Source organism: Carex rostrata, chromosome 14 (genome assembly GCF_964058835.1).
Source record: "Carex rostrata chromosome 14, lpCarRost1.2, whole genome shotgun sequence".
NCBI classification, from domain to species: Eukaryota; Viridiplantae; Streptophyta; class Magnoliopsida; order Poales; family Cyperaceae; genus Carex; species Carex rostrata.
The window spans coordinates 3654832-3670785 of record NC_135931.1 but is presented as its reverse complement, the minus strand read 5'-3'; the positions used below and the strand labels follow the sequence as shown (position 1 = coordinate 3670785).

The 15954-nt window shown below is 36.1% G+C and overlaps 3 protein-coding genes across 5 annotated transcripts; 1 reads left to right on the top strand and 2 right to left on the bottom strand.

The window, feature by feature from the left end:
- The first annotated feature begins 2660 nt into the window (after nt 1-2660).
- On the top strand, nt 2661-6714 carry LOC144565134 (conserved oligomeric Golgi complex subunit 4). Its single transcript, XM_078314796.1, has 3 exons — nt 2661-4196; nt 4670-4922; nt 5902-6714. The coding sequence occupies exons 1-3, from the start codon at nt 2824-2826 to the stop codon at nt 6529-6531; spliced, it is 2256 nt and encodes a 751-aa protein (XP_078170922.1). The 5' UTR covers nt 2661-2823; the 3' UTR covers nt 6532-6714.
- Nucleotides 6715-8042: 1328 nt separating this feature from the next.
- LOC144565648 (nucleolar protein 56-like) lies at nt 8043-11976 on the bottom strand. Its single transcript, XM_078315464.1, has 8 exons — nt 11644-11976; nt 11070-11284; nt 10618-10775; nt 9987-10174; nt 9439-9691; nt 9035-9183; nt 8594-8731; nt 8043-8507 (listed from the first exon to the last, which is right to left on the bottom strand). Exons 1-8 carry the CDS (start codon nt 11846-11848, stop codon nt 8221-8223), a joined length of 1593 nt encoding a protein of 530 aa, XP_078171590.1. The 5' UTR covers nt 11849-11976; the 3' UTR covers nt 8043-8220.
- A 1138-nt stretch (nt 11977-13114) lies between these two features.
- On the bottom strand, nt 13115-15954 carry LOC144565646 (threonine-tRNA ligase 2). 3 transcript variants are annotated; one of them, XM_078315462.1, is made up of 6 exons: nt 15916-15954; nt 15801-15885; nt 14901-14940; nt 14703-14800; nt 14013-14157; nt 13115-13335 (listed from the first exon to the last, which is right to left on the bottom strand). In XM_078315462.1, the coding sequence occupies exons 2-5, from the start codon at nt 15879-15881 to the stop codon at nt 14032-14034; spliced, it is 345 nt and encodes a 114-aa protein (XP_078171588.1). In that variant the 5' UTR covers nt 15882-15885; nt 15916-15954; the 3' UTR covers nt 13115-13335; nt 14013-14031. The 3 variants fall into 3 exon arrangements, with proteins under 3 accessions (XP_078171588.1, XP_078171587.1, XP_078171589.1); XM_078315461.1 differs by having other exon boundaries at nt 15801-15954; XM_078315463.1 differs by having other exon boundaries at nt 13172-13335; nt 14046-14157; nt 15801-15953.

Genomic DNA, 15954 nt, shown 5'->3' with positions numbered 1-15954 from the left:
AGCTGGTATCATATGACACCGATGTCATACTAACCGGACTCAAGAATAATGATTATAGGAAGTTCTACAATAGAAGCAATAGAGTTGAGTGAATGTGTAAAATCAATAGAATCAATTGTCTTTCATTGATTGAATCAAATTTTCAAAAACTTTGAAAAGTTTACAAAAGAGGAGAAATTTGATGGAATCTGTATTCCAAATATTTTGCAACTCCAGCTCTTGCAATTGTCAGTAGGATGATCTCACTGGTGTGTCTTTTATTTCCAGAGGAGTGTGTTTCTTTTTTTATTTTCATCTATTTATCGTTTTGTTTTTTTGTACTTTAGATGGCATGTGTTGTACTGGTAACCATCATGTTTAATCAAATAAGTGCTTAAGGGCTTCAATAAGAAAAGAAAAAGAAAGAAAAGGAATAACAAAAAAGGAAAGGAAAGATTTTTAGTTGTTTATAGAAGGAAACTTTTCTTTAAATTTATTTCCTTTTTCGTTTATTTAATTAACGAGTCAAAGAGAGAAAGTAGAAGAACAAAATTAATATTTAGAAGAAAAAAAGTTCACTTAGCTCCCAAAATTAGAAATGAAGGAATAATATTTAGAAGAAAAAAAGTTCTCTTAGCTCCCAAAATTAGAAATGAAGGAATTTGGGAGCTGAACTCCCACATTTTGTATCTATATATTCCTTGCAGTTTTATTTCTTGATTCATATGCACGAATTGCCTGACTGTCTCAAGACACCGAAATTTTTATTAATAGAAAATTAATTAATTAAATATCAATAATGGAAAACGAATCTGAGTTTTTTCAAGATATAGAGAAAACGTGATAGTTTATAACGTTCTCTGAATGTTATAGACTATCACGGCCTGGAAACCAGTGTCAGTTCCTGGCCAAAATAGTATCAATTCCTATCAAAATAGTGTCTGTTCCTAGCAGAAACAGAGGCCGAAACAGGCTGTTCCTATCCATGATGTCTATAACGTCCCGAGGACATTATAAACTATCACGTTCTCAAATCTGTTCTCCATTATCAATATTTATTTAAATAATTTTCTATTAATAAAAATTTCGGCTCAAGACTTCCTTTATTTGTCATCTCTCTAACCTTGTGTAGATTCTTCAATATAATCCAATTATATTTTGAGATCACTTCAAAAAGTTTTTTCTTGTTCCGGATTCCGGAATCATTTCTTCTTCTTCTTCTTCTTCTTTTGTATTTGGAATTTTTAAATTTGTACATTACTCTGTAGACCTTTATTTTTATCAAAGGGAAAGCAATCAAATGTCAATATATATTTTTTTATTAATTTTCATAAATATTTTTTTAGGTTTCCCGGTTGTTAACTAAGTATAGTTATCAATATATTTCTTTCCAAAATCATTATGACTTTTTATTTGGATGTCAATAAACTTGATCTCTTTAGATATATCAAAATTAAAGGGGATACAATGACAATTATTTTTATTTGAAAAACATTACATTTCAATATAAATGGTTTTAATACAAAACCAATGATGCATTTTAACTATACTCTTAGTTAGTATATCAAATATAACAAAGATTGATTTAATGCATATAAAATGAAAAACAAACTCACTATATAATTTCGATCTGATTCTAACATGTTAATCAACACGAGATCTAGATTTTTTTTTTTTTTCGTTTTAAAACACTTGCCATTTTGTTTTTTGAACATAAAAAAATTAATCCTTAAGTTTGTTAAAAATAAACTTTTGAAATTAATCCTTAAGTTTGTTAAAAAATTAATCCTTAAGTTAGACTGTGGACTTTCATATAAATATACTAAGTCGACTTTTGAAATTTAAAAAAAAAAAACTTAAAAAACAAAATAAAAAATATTTACACCACGTGTATTACCTGCATGCCTGTTATTAAAAAATAAAATAAAAAATATTTACAGATCGTCAAATTATAAATTATTAAAGATGGTCGATAACATTTAATTTATTTTCTACGGATACATTAATTTTTCCGAAATTTTTATTAATAGGAAAAATTATCGAAAATAGTGAAAGAATTCGTTAGATTTTGAGATGTAAGAAAACCGCTATAGTTCATAATATCCAGTGGACGTTATTAACTATAACGTCTAGATTATAATTATAATTAACCTCTAATTAACTTAATGAAAAAATAAAATCGAGACAGTACTGTCTGTAACGTCCAGCGATCATAAAAAAACAATCTATTTCCAAATCTACAACACATAACGTCTTCTATTATTTTTTTTTATGGTGTCTCGACATTATTGAATTCAACGTACTTTTTTTTTTTATGTTTCATGAACTAGTGAGTTAGATTTTGTTAATCAGAATCAGTGTTCTAAATAGCTAGTTATAGCTTTTTCGGATCCTAAAAGCTATGACGCTATAGACGATATATAGCTAGCTACTTAATGCAATCGTTTATTCTTTTTTAACCGTCCCACTATACCACTATAATCGCTATTTAAATCATTTATTAGAATGTTATGGTTTATAACGCTGAAGAACGAACATTGTAATGACGTTTTTCTTATATTCAAATTCTAACAAATCCTTTCACTATTGCCATTTTTTTTTATTCTTATAAATTAAAATTTCGGTTAATTTTTCCGTGTTAGAAAATTTACTGTGTGTGAAATTATACATTTGTTAAAACTTAAAACTATAATGTCTCAGGCTCTCACTCAGCCATTCCAGTTTCTGCTCCGATCACCAGTTCACCACCATGATGTAGATGTACCCAACCTCTGAGGTCCTAATCTCCTACTAACCAAGCTACTACCAAAGCTAACGCAATTCCTCCCCATTTCACCTCCAAAAATGTCTCACACTCCATTGGCATCCCCTCCTGCCCCCATCTCTCCTCCCGACACATCATCTCCACCACTGGATTACGGCTCCCCTGACGCTCTACCTCAGATCCGCTCCATCACCGACGTAGGCACGCTAAACCGCCTTCTACACGAATGCATCGCCTTCCAGCGCTCTCTTGATCTCTCCTTAGAATCCCTTCTCTCCCGCCGCCCCGATCTAGATCGCCAGTTAACCTCCCTCCTTCGTTCCTCCCCTCCTTTACTTGATCTTGCAATCTCTGAGGCATCAAATCTTCTTACGTCAGCTGAATCTTCTGCTTCTCTCGCATCATCGCTTTCCTCCCATGTGCGCCACCTAGATCTTGCTCAGTCCCGAGTTGACTCGACGCTATCTAGGGTTCTTGCCTCACTTGACAGGTCCCGCGCTCTAGAATCGGCTCAGCGTGCTCTCGCATCAGATTCGCCTGATCTCGAATCTGCTGCACAGGCTGTTCACTCGTTCCTTCAGATCGATTTGAATTATCCATCCGAGGAAGATGAACTTAGGCGTGACATGTTTGATCTGAAGCGTCGGCTGGAGTCTCTCATTAGACGGCATCTGACAACTGCCATTGACTCCCGGGACCACCCGTCAGTTCTGCGCCTCATCCGTCTCTTCCCACTGTTATCTCTTTCCAAGGAGGGGCTTCAGACCTATGTTTCCTACCTTAAAAAGGTGGTCTCTGTGAGATCCCGACTTGACTTTGAGCATTTGTGCGAAGTTGCAGACTCATCTGAGCAACCTGACTTTGTGGGTTGCCTCACTGCCTTGTTTAAAGACATTGTTCTTGCAATAGAGCAGAATGATGGTGTTTTAAGAGAGCTGTCAGGTGAGGAGGGGGTTGCATTTGCTGTCTGTGAGCTCCAAGAAGAGTGTGACTTGCGTGGAACTCAAATTCTGAAGAAGTACACTGATTACCGCAAGCTTAGTAGACTTGCAGCTGATATTAACTCGTATAGTAAAAACAACCTCCTCTCTGTGACAACTGTCATGACAACTGGTGTGCAGCTATCAGGTCCTGACCCAAGAGAACTCGAGACCTACTTGGAGGAAATCTTGGCCTTGACACAGCTTGGCGAGGATTATGCTGAGTTTATGGTTTCAAAACTTAGGGGGCTGGGAAACTCCGGTTCAGATGCCGGATCCAAAGGGATAAAGGCGGTTAAATTTGGTAACTTCAGCAAGATGGTGCAGGATTTGACAGGGTTTTATGTGATTTTCGAGGAGTTCTTTATGGTGGAGAATGTGAGGAAGGCGATAAGGATAGATGAGATTGTGCCCGATGAGCTTACCACCTCCATGGTTGATGATGTGTTCTTTGTGTTGCAAAGCTGTAGCAGGTATAGGCAGATATAACTTTTATTTTTGGTCTTGTTTCCCATTACATGAACAATTCCCAAGATTTCTGTAATGACTAAAGATAAACTTTAGGAACACATCATGCATCTGGAAACCCCAAACACGAAAGAAAGGTATTATTATATTTAAAGAATAACCAGCAAGCACCTGTATTTCATAACAGTTATCAGTTGGAAAATGAGACCCGGCAAGTACATGCACTTCATCTATTAAGCAGAAGTCTTTTAAACAATTGGTTGGTTAATACCAAAACTGCAGCAGATCTCCCTGATTTATGTATGATATAAGTTTCCCCAGTAATTTTTATCTGCATTACTTGTTGAAGCACATAGACATTTGAGCGCATGTATTAAGAGTAAATCATTGTAAAGCTGTCTCTGTCCCATTAGCTGAAGCTTTGGAGAAGCTAGTTAACAAACAGGAACCACTAAGAAATGACAACATTCCACTGCAGGAGGGCAATATCAACTGGGAGCATAAACTCGGTACTGGCTGTGCTTGGTGGAGCTACCAGCCTTCTGGGCAATGAGTACCAGGATGCTTTACAACAGCGGATGCGGGAGCCCAATCTTGGCTCCAAGCTTTTCCTGGGCGGTACTGTTGTGCAAAAAACTGGGACTGAGATTGCCACTGCTCTTAACAACATAGATGTCAGCTCTGAGTATGTTCTCAAACTCCGCCATGAGATTGAAGATACTTGCACAGAGGTAAAATACATATTTATTTCTGGTTTTATTCTTTGAAATTAGTTCCACACTAAGTTTTTTTTTCTTTTTCAAATGTCAATGTTTTTTGGTTGGGTACAAGGATTGAAGTTCCTGCAATTACCGGCAGCTGCTACTAGGCTGGTATTTACTATGTAGGAGTGCTAGAACTGATTAGTACTTTGCATAACTCCTATTATCTGTTGGGTCTTTTGCAAGTTGCTTGATACCGATTATTTTAGGACGTTTCTGACTAGCTCATTACCATTATCCATCTGAAATCTTGATCAGTACCTTTTCCGCACTTGCTGATTCTTCATGCATTTTCATGAGAGTTATGCACGAGAGTTTGGCAACTGATTAAAAGAATACATCTGAAGCTGGTTCATTGTCAATCAGGTCCTAATACTGGTTTGTCTTTGCCTTAAATTTGGAAAAGTCAATAAGGCCTCTAGTAAGCACCGAGTAACTTGAAAGCTTGGCAACTGCTAGAAGCACCGAGTTTCAAAATGAATCTTCCTCTTCTCTTTTGTGCAGAACCTTCTTTTGTTCAATCAAGTCCTTGTGTTAGTTAATTTAAGCTGGTGTTGACATTCCAAGTGGTTGCTAAACTGCTGAGGTCTTAGTAGTATAAGATAAAGTTAATGAGAATATATTAAGTAAAAAAATAAACAACTGTCAGGCCTCTTATAGTGCGATTCCAGCCGCAAAGAATCCCATCTTCCATTTCAACATTGCTAAACTGAGTCTGATAGGAGGGTTTAATTGAACTCATCCGATAGACTTCAGTATATGGTTTAACAGAGTAGCTGTTCAAGGGCCACTTCGGACAGCACCAGTGTTCATGGGCCATATCAGTGCTTCTAATGTCACTATACTTTATTGTGTGAGTTTCATATGGCATGCACCAAAGCGTCTGATTGCAACTTAACATTATAGTTAGGCACTCATCATATCTTAATTTTGTTTTCAATGCAACCAGGCTTTCCCTGCAACGGCTGACAGAGAGAAGGTGAAGTCATGCCTGTCTGAATTAGGCGATATAAGCAGCATGTTCAAACGGCTCCTCAATTCTGGCTTGGAGCAACTCCTTTCATCTATTGCCCCACGCATCCGTCCAGTTCTGGACACAGTTGCAACAGTCAGCTATGAGCTAACGGATGCAGAATATGCAGAGAATGAGGTGAATGACCCCTGGGCCCAGAATCTCCTCCATACAATCGACTCCACTCTATCATGGCTCCAGCCTTACATGACCACCTCTAACTATGACTCACTCATACACCTTGTGATCGATTTTGTGGTGAAGAGATTAGAGGTAATTATGATGCAGAAACGGTTCAGTCAGTTGGGTGGGTTGCAGTTGGACAAGGAGGTGCGGGGCTTAATTAACCATTTCTCTGAGATGTCGCAACGGCCGGTGCGGGACAAGTTCTCGCGGCTGTCTCAGGTCGCCACAATTTTGAATTTTGAGAAGGTGTCTGAGATTTTGGATTTCTGGGGGGATAATGCGGGTCACCTCACATGGTTGCTCACACCTGCAGAGGTCCGGCGTGTTCTTGGCCTCAGGGTTGACTTTCGGCCTGAGGCAATTGCTGCTCTTCGGCTATAAATTCATTTCATTATTTTATGTCTTTTTTCATAGTTTTTTTACCATTTTTTATGTTACCCTTTTTCTATTATTTAAAACGTCATTCATGTTGAAAGAGGAAAATATTGGTTGAATTTTTACAGGTAAATTTGGGTGTAGTTATATAAAATTATACTTCCTTTTAGTGATGATATGATTTTAGAGAAGCCTCATTGTACTTGTGGAAAGATGTTGTGAAAATTCATCTCATCGAGTCTGGTACTTTAAATAGCTTTGCTGAAGTGAGTCCAAAATGACATAATTTATACAGATGGCCTGCAAGTATCACGATTATTCCATTTCTTCAAAAAAAAAAAATCACGATTATTCCAACCAAGTAAAAATAATTTTAGAACTATACAGATAATGGTTCACTCGGTCAGGAGGGGAGAACAATGGCATTGCACTCATCGTCTTTGAAATAAACACACAATTTGCTTTATGTTAAGTACGAGAGTAAACTACAAGGAACAATATAATTCGGGATATATAATGACATTCTCTTTATGTACAATTATATCCTTCTTTTTGAAGGAGAAAAAACGAGTCCGCATTGTCTAAATTAACCCAAAAGAGCATCTTTTGAGTTATGCATCTTCGTTGTCTGATTATAAATGAAGTTTATTCGATCTCTATCCATAACAAATAGGATCTTTAATATTAGCGTGAATCTAATCTGCATAAATTTTAAAACTGATCGGACGATCCATATACATTAACTCAAATATTCCTTTTTGAGTTAATGCAGAGGATACGAATTCCAAAAGAATCGAAATTCATATCACTAACAGAATGTTGAGGTGAGATCCGGACAAGCTTCGGCACAAATATTAAGAAAATTTCACTTAAGTCAGATTTGTATGGATTCTGATCGGACGGTCCGGATCTAAACTCAAATATTTTGTTACCCCAAAAGATGCAAACTAAAATTATCGTGGAGCTAAGCATGCAAAAGAATCGGAACAGTCCGATGAACATCAGATGAAATTCAATCCGATGTCCAATAAAAATTGTCTGATCCACATTAAAATTTATACAAATAATTTTAAAATTTATGCGAATCAAATACACATAAAAATCAATACTGACCGGACGATTCCAACATAACAATAGGACTGAATTTGACTCGACAAAAAAGCATTTACCACCCACAAGGTAGAATACAGATTAGACCAGAACCGCAAGTAAAAATTAATTGCGTATAGAATTCAGTACAATAATTCATTTGATTGTCACCATGCACGATAAAAACAAAACTGTCAAAAAAAAATTTATAAAAGCCCGACCGTTCAACAATAGCTTTTTCATTCGCCATTTTTAGAAGTTTTAAACCAAACTCCCGCTCATTTTAGCACCCTAATAATTTCGAGCTTTGCTCAATAAAGAATCGATTATTCGCTCCCAACTACCATCAACTGCTACAATTGCTCGTAGTGCATTTAATTACTGCAGTTCATTGCAAACAGTCTGAAATAGAAAACATCCATCAGATATTGGGTTTGCATAAAATCCGAGACTAGAGATTCAGTAATTTTTTAATACATTACTCCCATAGAAAGATTGTAGAAACAAAAATACTTGACATTACATAAATATGAAATTGGGGAGAAGCACCAATAGGAGCAAAATTCAGAGCTACAGCTAGGTCACTCTATCACAAATAAACTAACACTACTCCACAATCTTACTCTTCTTTTTCTTCTTCGATTCAGTGCCCATTTTCACATCGCCATTTTCATCCTTCCCTTGCTTCTTTTTCTTGCTCTTTGGGGTCACGTTTTGATCATCGCCATTAGCAACCTCCATGGCAGTGTCCTCATCGAGCTTGTACTTCTTTTTCTTTTTCTTCTCTGTTCCTAGATCAGCCGATACATCCACATCCATCACCTCAACATCATCGGCCTTGGATTTCTTTTTCTTGCTCTTCTTTGCAGGGGTCTCTTCATTCTTTTTGTCACCTTCAAGCAAAAATTAAATCACATTAGACTAAGTACCTGAATAGGCATAGAATAAAATGGAACTGTTGCTTAGGTACAGCACTTACCATCATCGGTAGTCATGCTCTCCAGTGCGGATTTCATCACATCCAAATTCTTACGAGGTGCCACGCCCTTGTCGTAGAAATCCAACCTCTCCTCAACTTGCTCTCTTAGCTTTTCACCAAAGACAGTAGTACTCGTCTCTAAAAAAAAAACAGAGTTCGAAAGAATTTTCAGTATGGAAGAATAAATTAAAAAAAAAAAAACATTCCAGTATTGCAGTGTTCTTTTCATGCTATTCGTTCCTAATGCGGCTCCAAACTTAAAAATGTCATGAACCAAAACACAACATGCCTAGGCAAAAAGAAAACAAAACCTAAACAATACAGGTCCATTACTGAGTAGTGAAATCTACACAACACAGCATGAAAGCAGTGGACCACAGAGGCCAGTATCAATATCTAACAGTACATTCATCAAAATGTAGATTAAATTTTTGTATATACCAGAGAAGCAGTCTATCCTAGAGGCAATGGAGCACTTGTTCGCAAGGTAGCGAGCCATCCGGCCCTTGTTACGACTAGATGCACGCCCAATGAAAGAAGAGTGGAATATGAGACCATACTTCGGAGTGTTTCCTTTGGTCTTCAATGCTCTAAAATAAAATAAAAAATAAGTGAGAAAAACTACAAAAACAAGCAAAGAGTAGAGAATATATTATTCATATAGGTTTTTCAAAAAGATACGGCAACCACACCTAACACATGCAGATTGACATTGACTATTTTAATAAGCTAAAAGCTTTCAACCCACACATCACCAATACCGCACCAAACACGTGCAGATGAATTTGATGTCATGCTTATATAATAATCATACATTCAGATGAATTTGGGACAAGACAACTAACCTGAAGAGAGCCTTCTCAGCACCAAGTATCTGAAGAGTAGAAGCAGGGCACTTCGCCAGATTTGTAAGGCTACCCGCATGAGAAATCAAACGTGCACCAACCACCTCACCAATCAGAGAAGCTAGATTCGGTGCAATATCGTTCATCTTGGTAACTAGATAGTCATACAACTTTTTCCTATATTCAGATAGATTAATGACCCTCTGAGCAAATTGTTGCACATTAATCAGGTCAATTGGAGAAATGTCTTGTCCTGAAAAAATTAAATACAAATTTCAGTTTATAACCACGTTACCAACATAAATGAACCCACCACGGGCCCCGTGTTATTTCAGATTCTGCCATACCACAACAGAAAATACCAGGTGATAATAACAATCAAACACACTGAAATATCTCAAAAAACCTATTTTGTTGTCCCAAAAACACAACAAAGAATAACTACAAATTCTAACTTAGATGAATAAATCAGACTATTAACTAATTGGTAACACTTCATATGTATTAGATCGATAAAAGATGTATAGATATGGAAAGCAAGAAGGTACCCATGGATGCTTTGGCTGCTTCGACAATCTCTTTTGCCTTATCCTCATCTCCCACAATATCTTCCAGTGCTGGTAACTGAGCCTCGGATAACTCAGACTTGTTCTCAACAAACTTGGCAATCTTTGCATAGAGATAATTGTCATTTACGATTTTCATAAGCTCGGGGAAATGATAGCCATACCACTCTCTGCATTTGTGAAGGGAAAGGTTACAAACACCTAGTTTGAGTGTCAAGTGACAAAGATGTGAATAGAGTAATTTGACTATTCCAACAAGCTTGCCTGCTACTTGATGGAGATATATGTAGCATATTATTCATAGGCAACCAGTTTAGCATGAAAGTGTTAACATAGCAAAAGCGCTATCTGTGAAAGCATCACAATTTTTTTTATGTATCAATGGGAAGACCAAAAGCAAGTAAATTGCAAGTCGAATACTGAGGACCTAATCATCTATTAAAGTTAACAACAATTAGGAGGTGGACTTCTATCATATTACACAATATGAATCTCGTCAATATGAAGTAGTGAAATACAAGTATAAGGAACTAAAACTGCATCCGATTGCACAAGGGAACTTTCAAAATATACAATGAAAGAAATAAATGCCTCAAAATATAAAACTACAAACCTGACTCTCATAGAGAAAGAATTGATGTCCTTGTCAAGTGTGTCCAGTAAGAAAATGGCCTGAATAACCATGTTATCAACTCGGTTCACGTTGAACTTGACCTTTGCTCTGCTGTAACTGTGGCCCAGACCAAGCTGTGCTTTATCCAAGTCTGTGGGCTGCAACAAACATAAAACAGACATTTCATTCTCCATTTTACAAACCAAGTTCCATAAATTAAAACTATTAAAGCAATGTCACGATGGGGATTTGCGTGCAAAAGTATAAATAATGAACACCAAAACACGACCTATTTTGTACCTTCAGCTCCACTCTGTGTGCTAATAATTTTCCAATAGACTACCCAATAGCAAAATACAGAAAAGAAATGTTCTAACAAAATGATATATGAAAATCCTTGATTAGTCAAGTAGATAACAGAAAAAAAAGTTATACAATGGGAAGCACCAAACCTTCAAATCTTTAATGAACTTGTCAAAGTGCAGCCTGACCCCTCGAAGAATCTCGAGCACAAACTCATTGCTCTGACAGGGTATCTTAGTAACTTCACTGATCTGAGAGCCTACTTTGGGCTCGGCAACTCCGAGACTAAATTTTGCCTTCTTTCCTTCCTTCACTTTTGGCAGGTTCAGTTCCAGAAAGTTTCTCAATTCATCGGTCATTATTCCTGCAAAATAACAAAAATGCTACTAATATGTTTATGTTCTCATCATGCATATGCTCATAATATCTTAAATGAATATCAGTGGGATACAATGCATCAATTTTTTAAAGAAAGTTAGGTTGGTCTCTGTGTCAATATTCTCTCCAAATTTTTTCATAAAAAAGATTTATGTGGCTTATAAAAATGCTCGTACTTAAAATAAGTGTTTTGTAAAAATGCTCGTAATTTACAATTGTGTATATAGAATAAGTGTTTTGTAAATAAACTTCTTATTATTATCAATGAAATCGTCAGAGGGTTATCACATTGACCTTCAGAAAAAAAAATGCTCGTACTTAAAATTGTTTTAAACTAATTTTTACCTTCAGAGACGGCGTTACACTGATTAAGAGCATCCATCGCAGAGGAAAAGGGTGAGAAGGCGACGAGCTTGACGACTTGACCAAAGCGATTTAGGTCAACGACTGAGTCTCGTACTGCCTGGGTATTCTGCGCTATCTCGTCCATACCGTACGCATGGAATAGAGCATAGCCAGAGGCCGACTCGAATAACACGTACAGCGCCATGGGAGAGCTCCGATCTAGAGATACGGGGTTTCTCACCCTCTAGGGTTTAGAGGGTTTGGGTTGGGGTAGAAAGAAGAGGAAGGAAATGGGGGGCAGCGCGAGCTCAACTAAAAGCAAGTTAGGGTTTTAGAGGGGTAGTTAAGTTAGGGTTTTGCGATGATCCGGGCCGTTGGATCGAATTTGCAAAAAAGGTGCAACTGTCTAAGCGAAAGGTGTTGAGTAGTCCAGTAAAGCCCATATCTGGCCCAGAATTTACGGGTCTGAGAAAAAAGAGGGGGGCGGGGTAATCCTCTCTCAATCTCAAATTCTCAGTTTTATTTAAAGTCAAACTTTTCAGTGCCTATTCAGAGTAAAGTGGTCAATATTATTGTGCTTTGAAATTCGTGCATAAAAGATTTGAACGGTCTGGATTTTTCACAGATCAACTCAGAGTTTGAGATATATCAGGGGATGCGAATTTTGTTTTTTTAAAGAAAAGAAAAGTAGGTTGAGAAAATTCAAGAAAATAAATTGTTTCCGAAAACTTTATCTTTCGGCCGAAAAGAGCAATTTTGAGTTAATGCATTTGGCTGTCTGATTTAAATGGAGTCAACATGGCCACGGAATATAATTTAGGGGCTCTATTATATTAGTGTAGATCTAGTTTGCATGGATTTTAAAGCTGATCGGACATCTAATACATTAACTCAAAAGATTATTTTTTTTTTAGTTAATTGAGAGGATACGAATTCCTTACATGGGTTGATGTATCTTTCCGGATTATTTAAGAATTAAAAATGTGTTTCTATCTTTTGAATGTACTTGCGATAGCAGTTGTTTTCATTACTTGCCACGTCACCGATATATATAGAAACCAAACATTACTTGTACCAATCCACGTGAATTACTACCAAAGCTGAGTGATCCAGATATGGTACTGCAGCTCTATCTAAAATACAGTACAATCTCTTTAAGGTATATTGAGATGAATGAGCAAATAAAATTTAACATAATAAAATAAATCATTCTATTTATGAAATCATCACACATCCTTGAAAATACAAATAGATTGCCATCTAAAATTCAAACATGAAATAAAATTTATCAATGTAGACATTTCATAGCAGAAGTCTTCAAATTGAAAAATAAAAGAATGATGATATGTTTCATATGAAATTTTATGGCTCAGTATACACTGGAGCCTGGAGGCCTAATTATTCCGCATACAAATTTCATATTTGATTAACTACTAATATAGTTTTGACCAGAATAATTCAATAGTTATGAAACAAATAAGCTCTGGAGCATTTCATTACAGGTGACAGTTGCACAACTTCACATATTATCACGCAGAAACTTCTACTCGATAAAAAAAAAATGCATTGACAATCTATAGATTTCCACCAATAATCATCTATAACAAATGTCTAATCCTTTAAAAACAACAGTACCAAAATAAATACACATGTTTGAGAAGCAGAGTTAATCTCCTCCAGTTCAACTAGATTCTGCATATCATAGAAATAGAACATTTGATTTTCAGTACAAGTACCACACTGTCAAATTATGTACTGTTTTCTCAGCGCAGTTTACCAAGAGGTACGTAATTGATTCCATGTAATAGCAAACATATACCTATTTATCGATTTTTATTTGGTCATTGGTTTATTGTCCTCCAGGCCTTGTATAAAACCGTCATAAGAGAAAATTGAACATGATGCTCTTACTTAGAGAACACAGTGTAGACTTGAAAATTTTGCTACTGTACAAGTTGGTTCTGGTATTGCCATACTTGGCAAATACTAATAAGGTGCTCCATTGCCATTAACTAATCCTTTTAGTCCTTATCAGCAGCAATTTCTAGTGTTTAATATATATCCTGGGAAACGCATATGCATGCAAACCAACATGTACCAAAAGAAACATATCAAGGGGTAATTGGGTAATTTTCAAAGTACGGTAAAAGGACAGTGTTCTGTATGTTACATTTACCCAAGTTTTGAAGGAAGTGTGAGATATTTTCTTATTTTGCAGCACTAAAGTCATAACTCAAAGCTAAAGAAATACATATGAAGTAATCGTAATTATTCATGCATTTATTTTGTATTTTTATAGATGTCTGTTTCAAGTTCAGAAACTCAACTACCATGTCTTGCTATGAATCACATCCGGCAATATAACATACCGATATGAACAACTCCAAATCAAGCATGCCTACCTTTTGAACCTGCAAGTTTTGAATCTGCTTCATTTAGTGCACGGATGAGGTGAGCAATACGATACTTGAGTTTCTCGTTCTCAGCTGTGAGTTTTTGAATCTCTTTCGAAGCCTGCATAAGTGCATATGATCGGCAACATGCAAGATGTTTATGAAAAAAATAAGTACCAGTCTATTTAAAAAAAGTATCAATAATTTTTTTATGTTCTTTGTTCATAAAATGGATTCTACTATATTTTGAATCTCGGTCTCGGAATTACCAAGACAGGTTAAACTTGTTAGTAGGAAGCCATGCGAGTCTTATACTAGAGCAGTGTATGTTCCTTCTGTTATAGGATTACTTCCATATTTGTTTGAATCCTCTACATGCGTTGCGGTTTTAGCACCATTCTTCGAAGTTTTGACTGAAGCTTAAAAATGAAATACTTGAACCTGCATGCTAATTTGTGGCTATCTATTTAAATTAAGATGCAACTAAGCTTCTATTTTGACCATGCTCTTTCTTCTTTGAAAAACTCTAAGAGACCATCCTGCCTGACCAATACTGTATGAATACACAAGGTACCGTTTAGGCCAAAAGCCAACCTGCGGAGCTAGTTATGCAATCATCATAATACAGCCGGATAATTAAAGAAAAATCAACACAAGAGGAGTAACCTTTTCTCTTTCTGATATAATCTCTGCATCAGCAATATTAAGCTTCAACTGAAATTCTTCTACTATAGACGACACCTTAGTGTCATTCTCTGAATCACCTAGTATTGTGAAATAACCGTAACTTTGTGATTTACTAACAGAGAGAAAAGAACAAAACACTTGTAAAGAGGGGAGGAGAAACAGAATGCTGAAAACTACCTTTTTTAATGAGCAATTCTTCCAGCTTTGCTAATCTATCCTGCAATTAGACAGTTCCTATCAATACCAAACTTTACCACCATTTAAAAATTAAGTTGACTTTGAAAAAAAATAAATAAAAGAGCTTATTTGATGGTAATTCTCCTCAGGTAATGTATGTTCTTTACATAACCTAGTAATATGTTAGCATATAAAAACAAGAGGGTTCAAATGCCTCCATTTTTAAGAATCTTAATAACTCAAAATTTAAAACTTAAAAGTCAAAATAAAACCGTTGGATATGATCTACATCATTTTATCTATGCACGCGTAAAAAATTATGACATTTCAACTTTGTTTTGGTTGTTATCAAGAGATTATAAAAACGTACTAATGTGGATAATTTCTAGACGTTGATTTTTCAAATAATTGATTCGCATAAAAACAAAATCGAAATGTGATATTTTTTTTACGAGCACATAGAGAATAGATCACATTTAACGGTTTTATTTTGATGTTTACGATTTAAATTTTGATTTATTAACACTTTTAAAAATGGAGGCATGATGAGCATTTGAACCCTCCTCTAAAAACAATAATCTAGTTACTTTTTACCTTCATAAAAATTATAAGATGAGGACTAACTTCACTGTGTGCTCATTCCATTTTTCCAATTACAAACTGTACTAATTTGCAATATAAGTTACTATTTTACAGAGAACAAGTCAGGGAAGCACAAAAGCAAAAAATCAACCACTGTAGCTATCCATAATAAACTGCTGATGACCTGAAATCCTATACCTTAAGCCCTAAACTTTCTCAAATTACATTGAAAGCAAAAGTTGACTGAGAAATTCTGGTAGAAATTGTACAAAATTTGTGAGTGTTTGAGAATGGAAGGGGAGAGGAGAGGGGAAGTACCTCGGCCTCTGTAGCTCTATCGTAGAAAGGTTTGAGTGTTTGCTCCAAGTCTCTCTCGCCTGACTCCGCCTTCGCCGCCATATTTTATCTCGCGTGCGTGTGCTTGATGGATGCTCTCTTCTTCCGTTTCTCGCCGCTATCGACAGAAAGAGGA

Excerpts from the sequence above, each read along its gene's own strand:
- LOC144565134 (XM_078314796.1), top strand. The coding sequence starts at position 2,824 with ATGTCTCACACTCCATTGGCATCCCCTCCTGCCCCCATCTCTCCTCCC. Across the intron at positions 4,197-4,669 it reads GTGTTGCAAAGCTGTAGCAG|GAGGGCAATATCAACTGGGA; the intron begins GTATAGGCAGAT and ends ATTCCACTGCAG. Across the intron at positions 4,923-5,901 it reads TTGAAGATACTTGCACAGAG|GCTTTCCCTGCAACGGCTGA; the intron begins GTAAAATACATA and ends CAATGCAACCAG.
- LOC144565648 (XM_078315464.1), bottom strand. The coding sequence starts at position 11,848 with ATGGCGCTGTACGTGTTATTCGAGTCGGCCTCTGGCTATGCTCTATTC. Across the intron at positions 9,692-9,986 it reads AGCAGCCAAAGCATCCATGG|GACAAGACATTTCTCCAATT; the intron begins GTACCTTCTTGC and ends TAATTTTTTCAG. Across the intron at positions 8,732-9,034 it reads TAGGATAGACTGCTTCTCTG|AGACGAGTACTACTGTCTTT; the intron begins GTATATACAAAA and ends TTTTTTTTTTAG.
- LOC144565646 (XM_078315461.1), bottom strand. The coding sequence starts at position 15,881 with ATGGCGGCGAAGGCGGAGTCAGGCGAGAGAGACTTGGAGCAAACACTC. Across the intron at positions 14,801-14,900 it reads AGAATTGCTCATTAAAAAAG|GTGATTCAGAGAATGACACT; the intron begins GTAGTTTTCAGC and ends TCACAATACTAG. Across the intron at positions 14,158-14,702 it reads TTATATCAGAAAGAGAAAAG|GCTTCGAAAGAGATTCAAAA; the intron begins GTTACTCCTCTT and ends GCACTTATGCAG.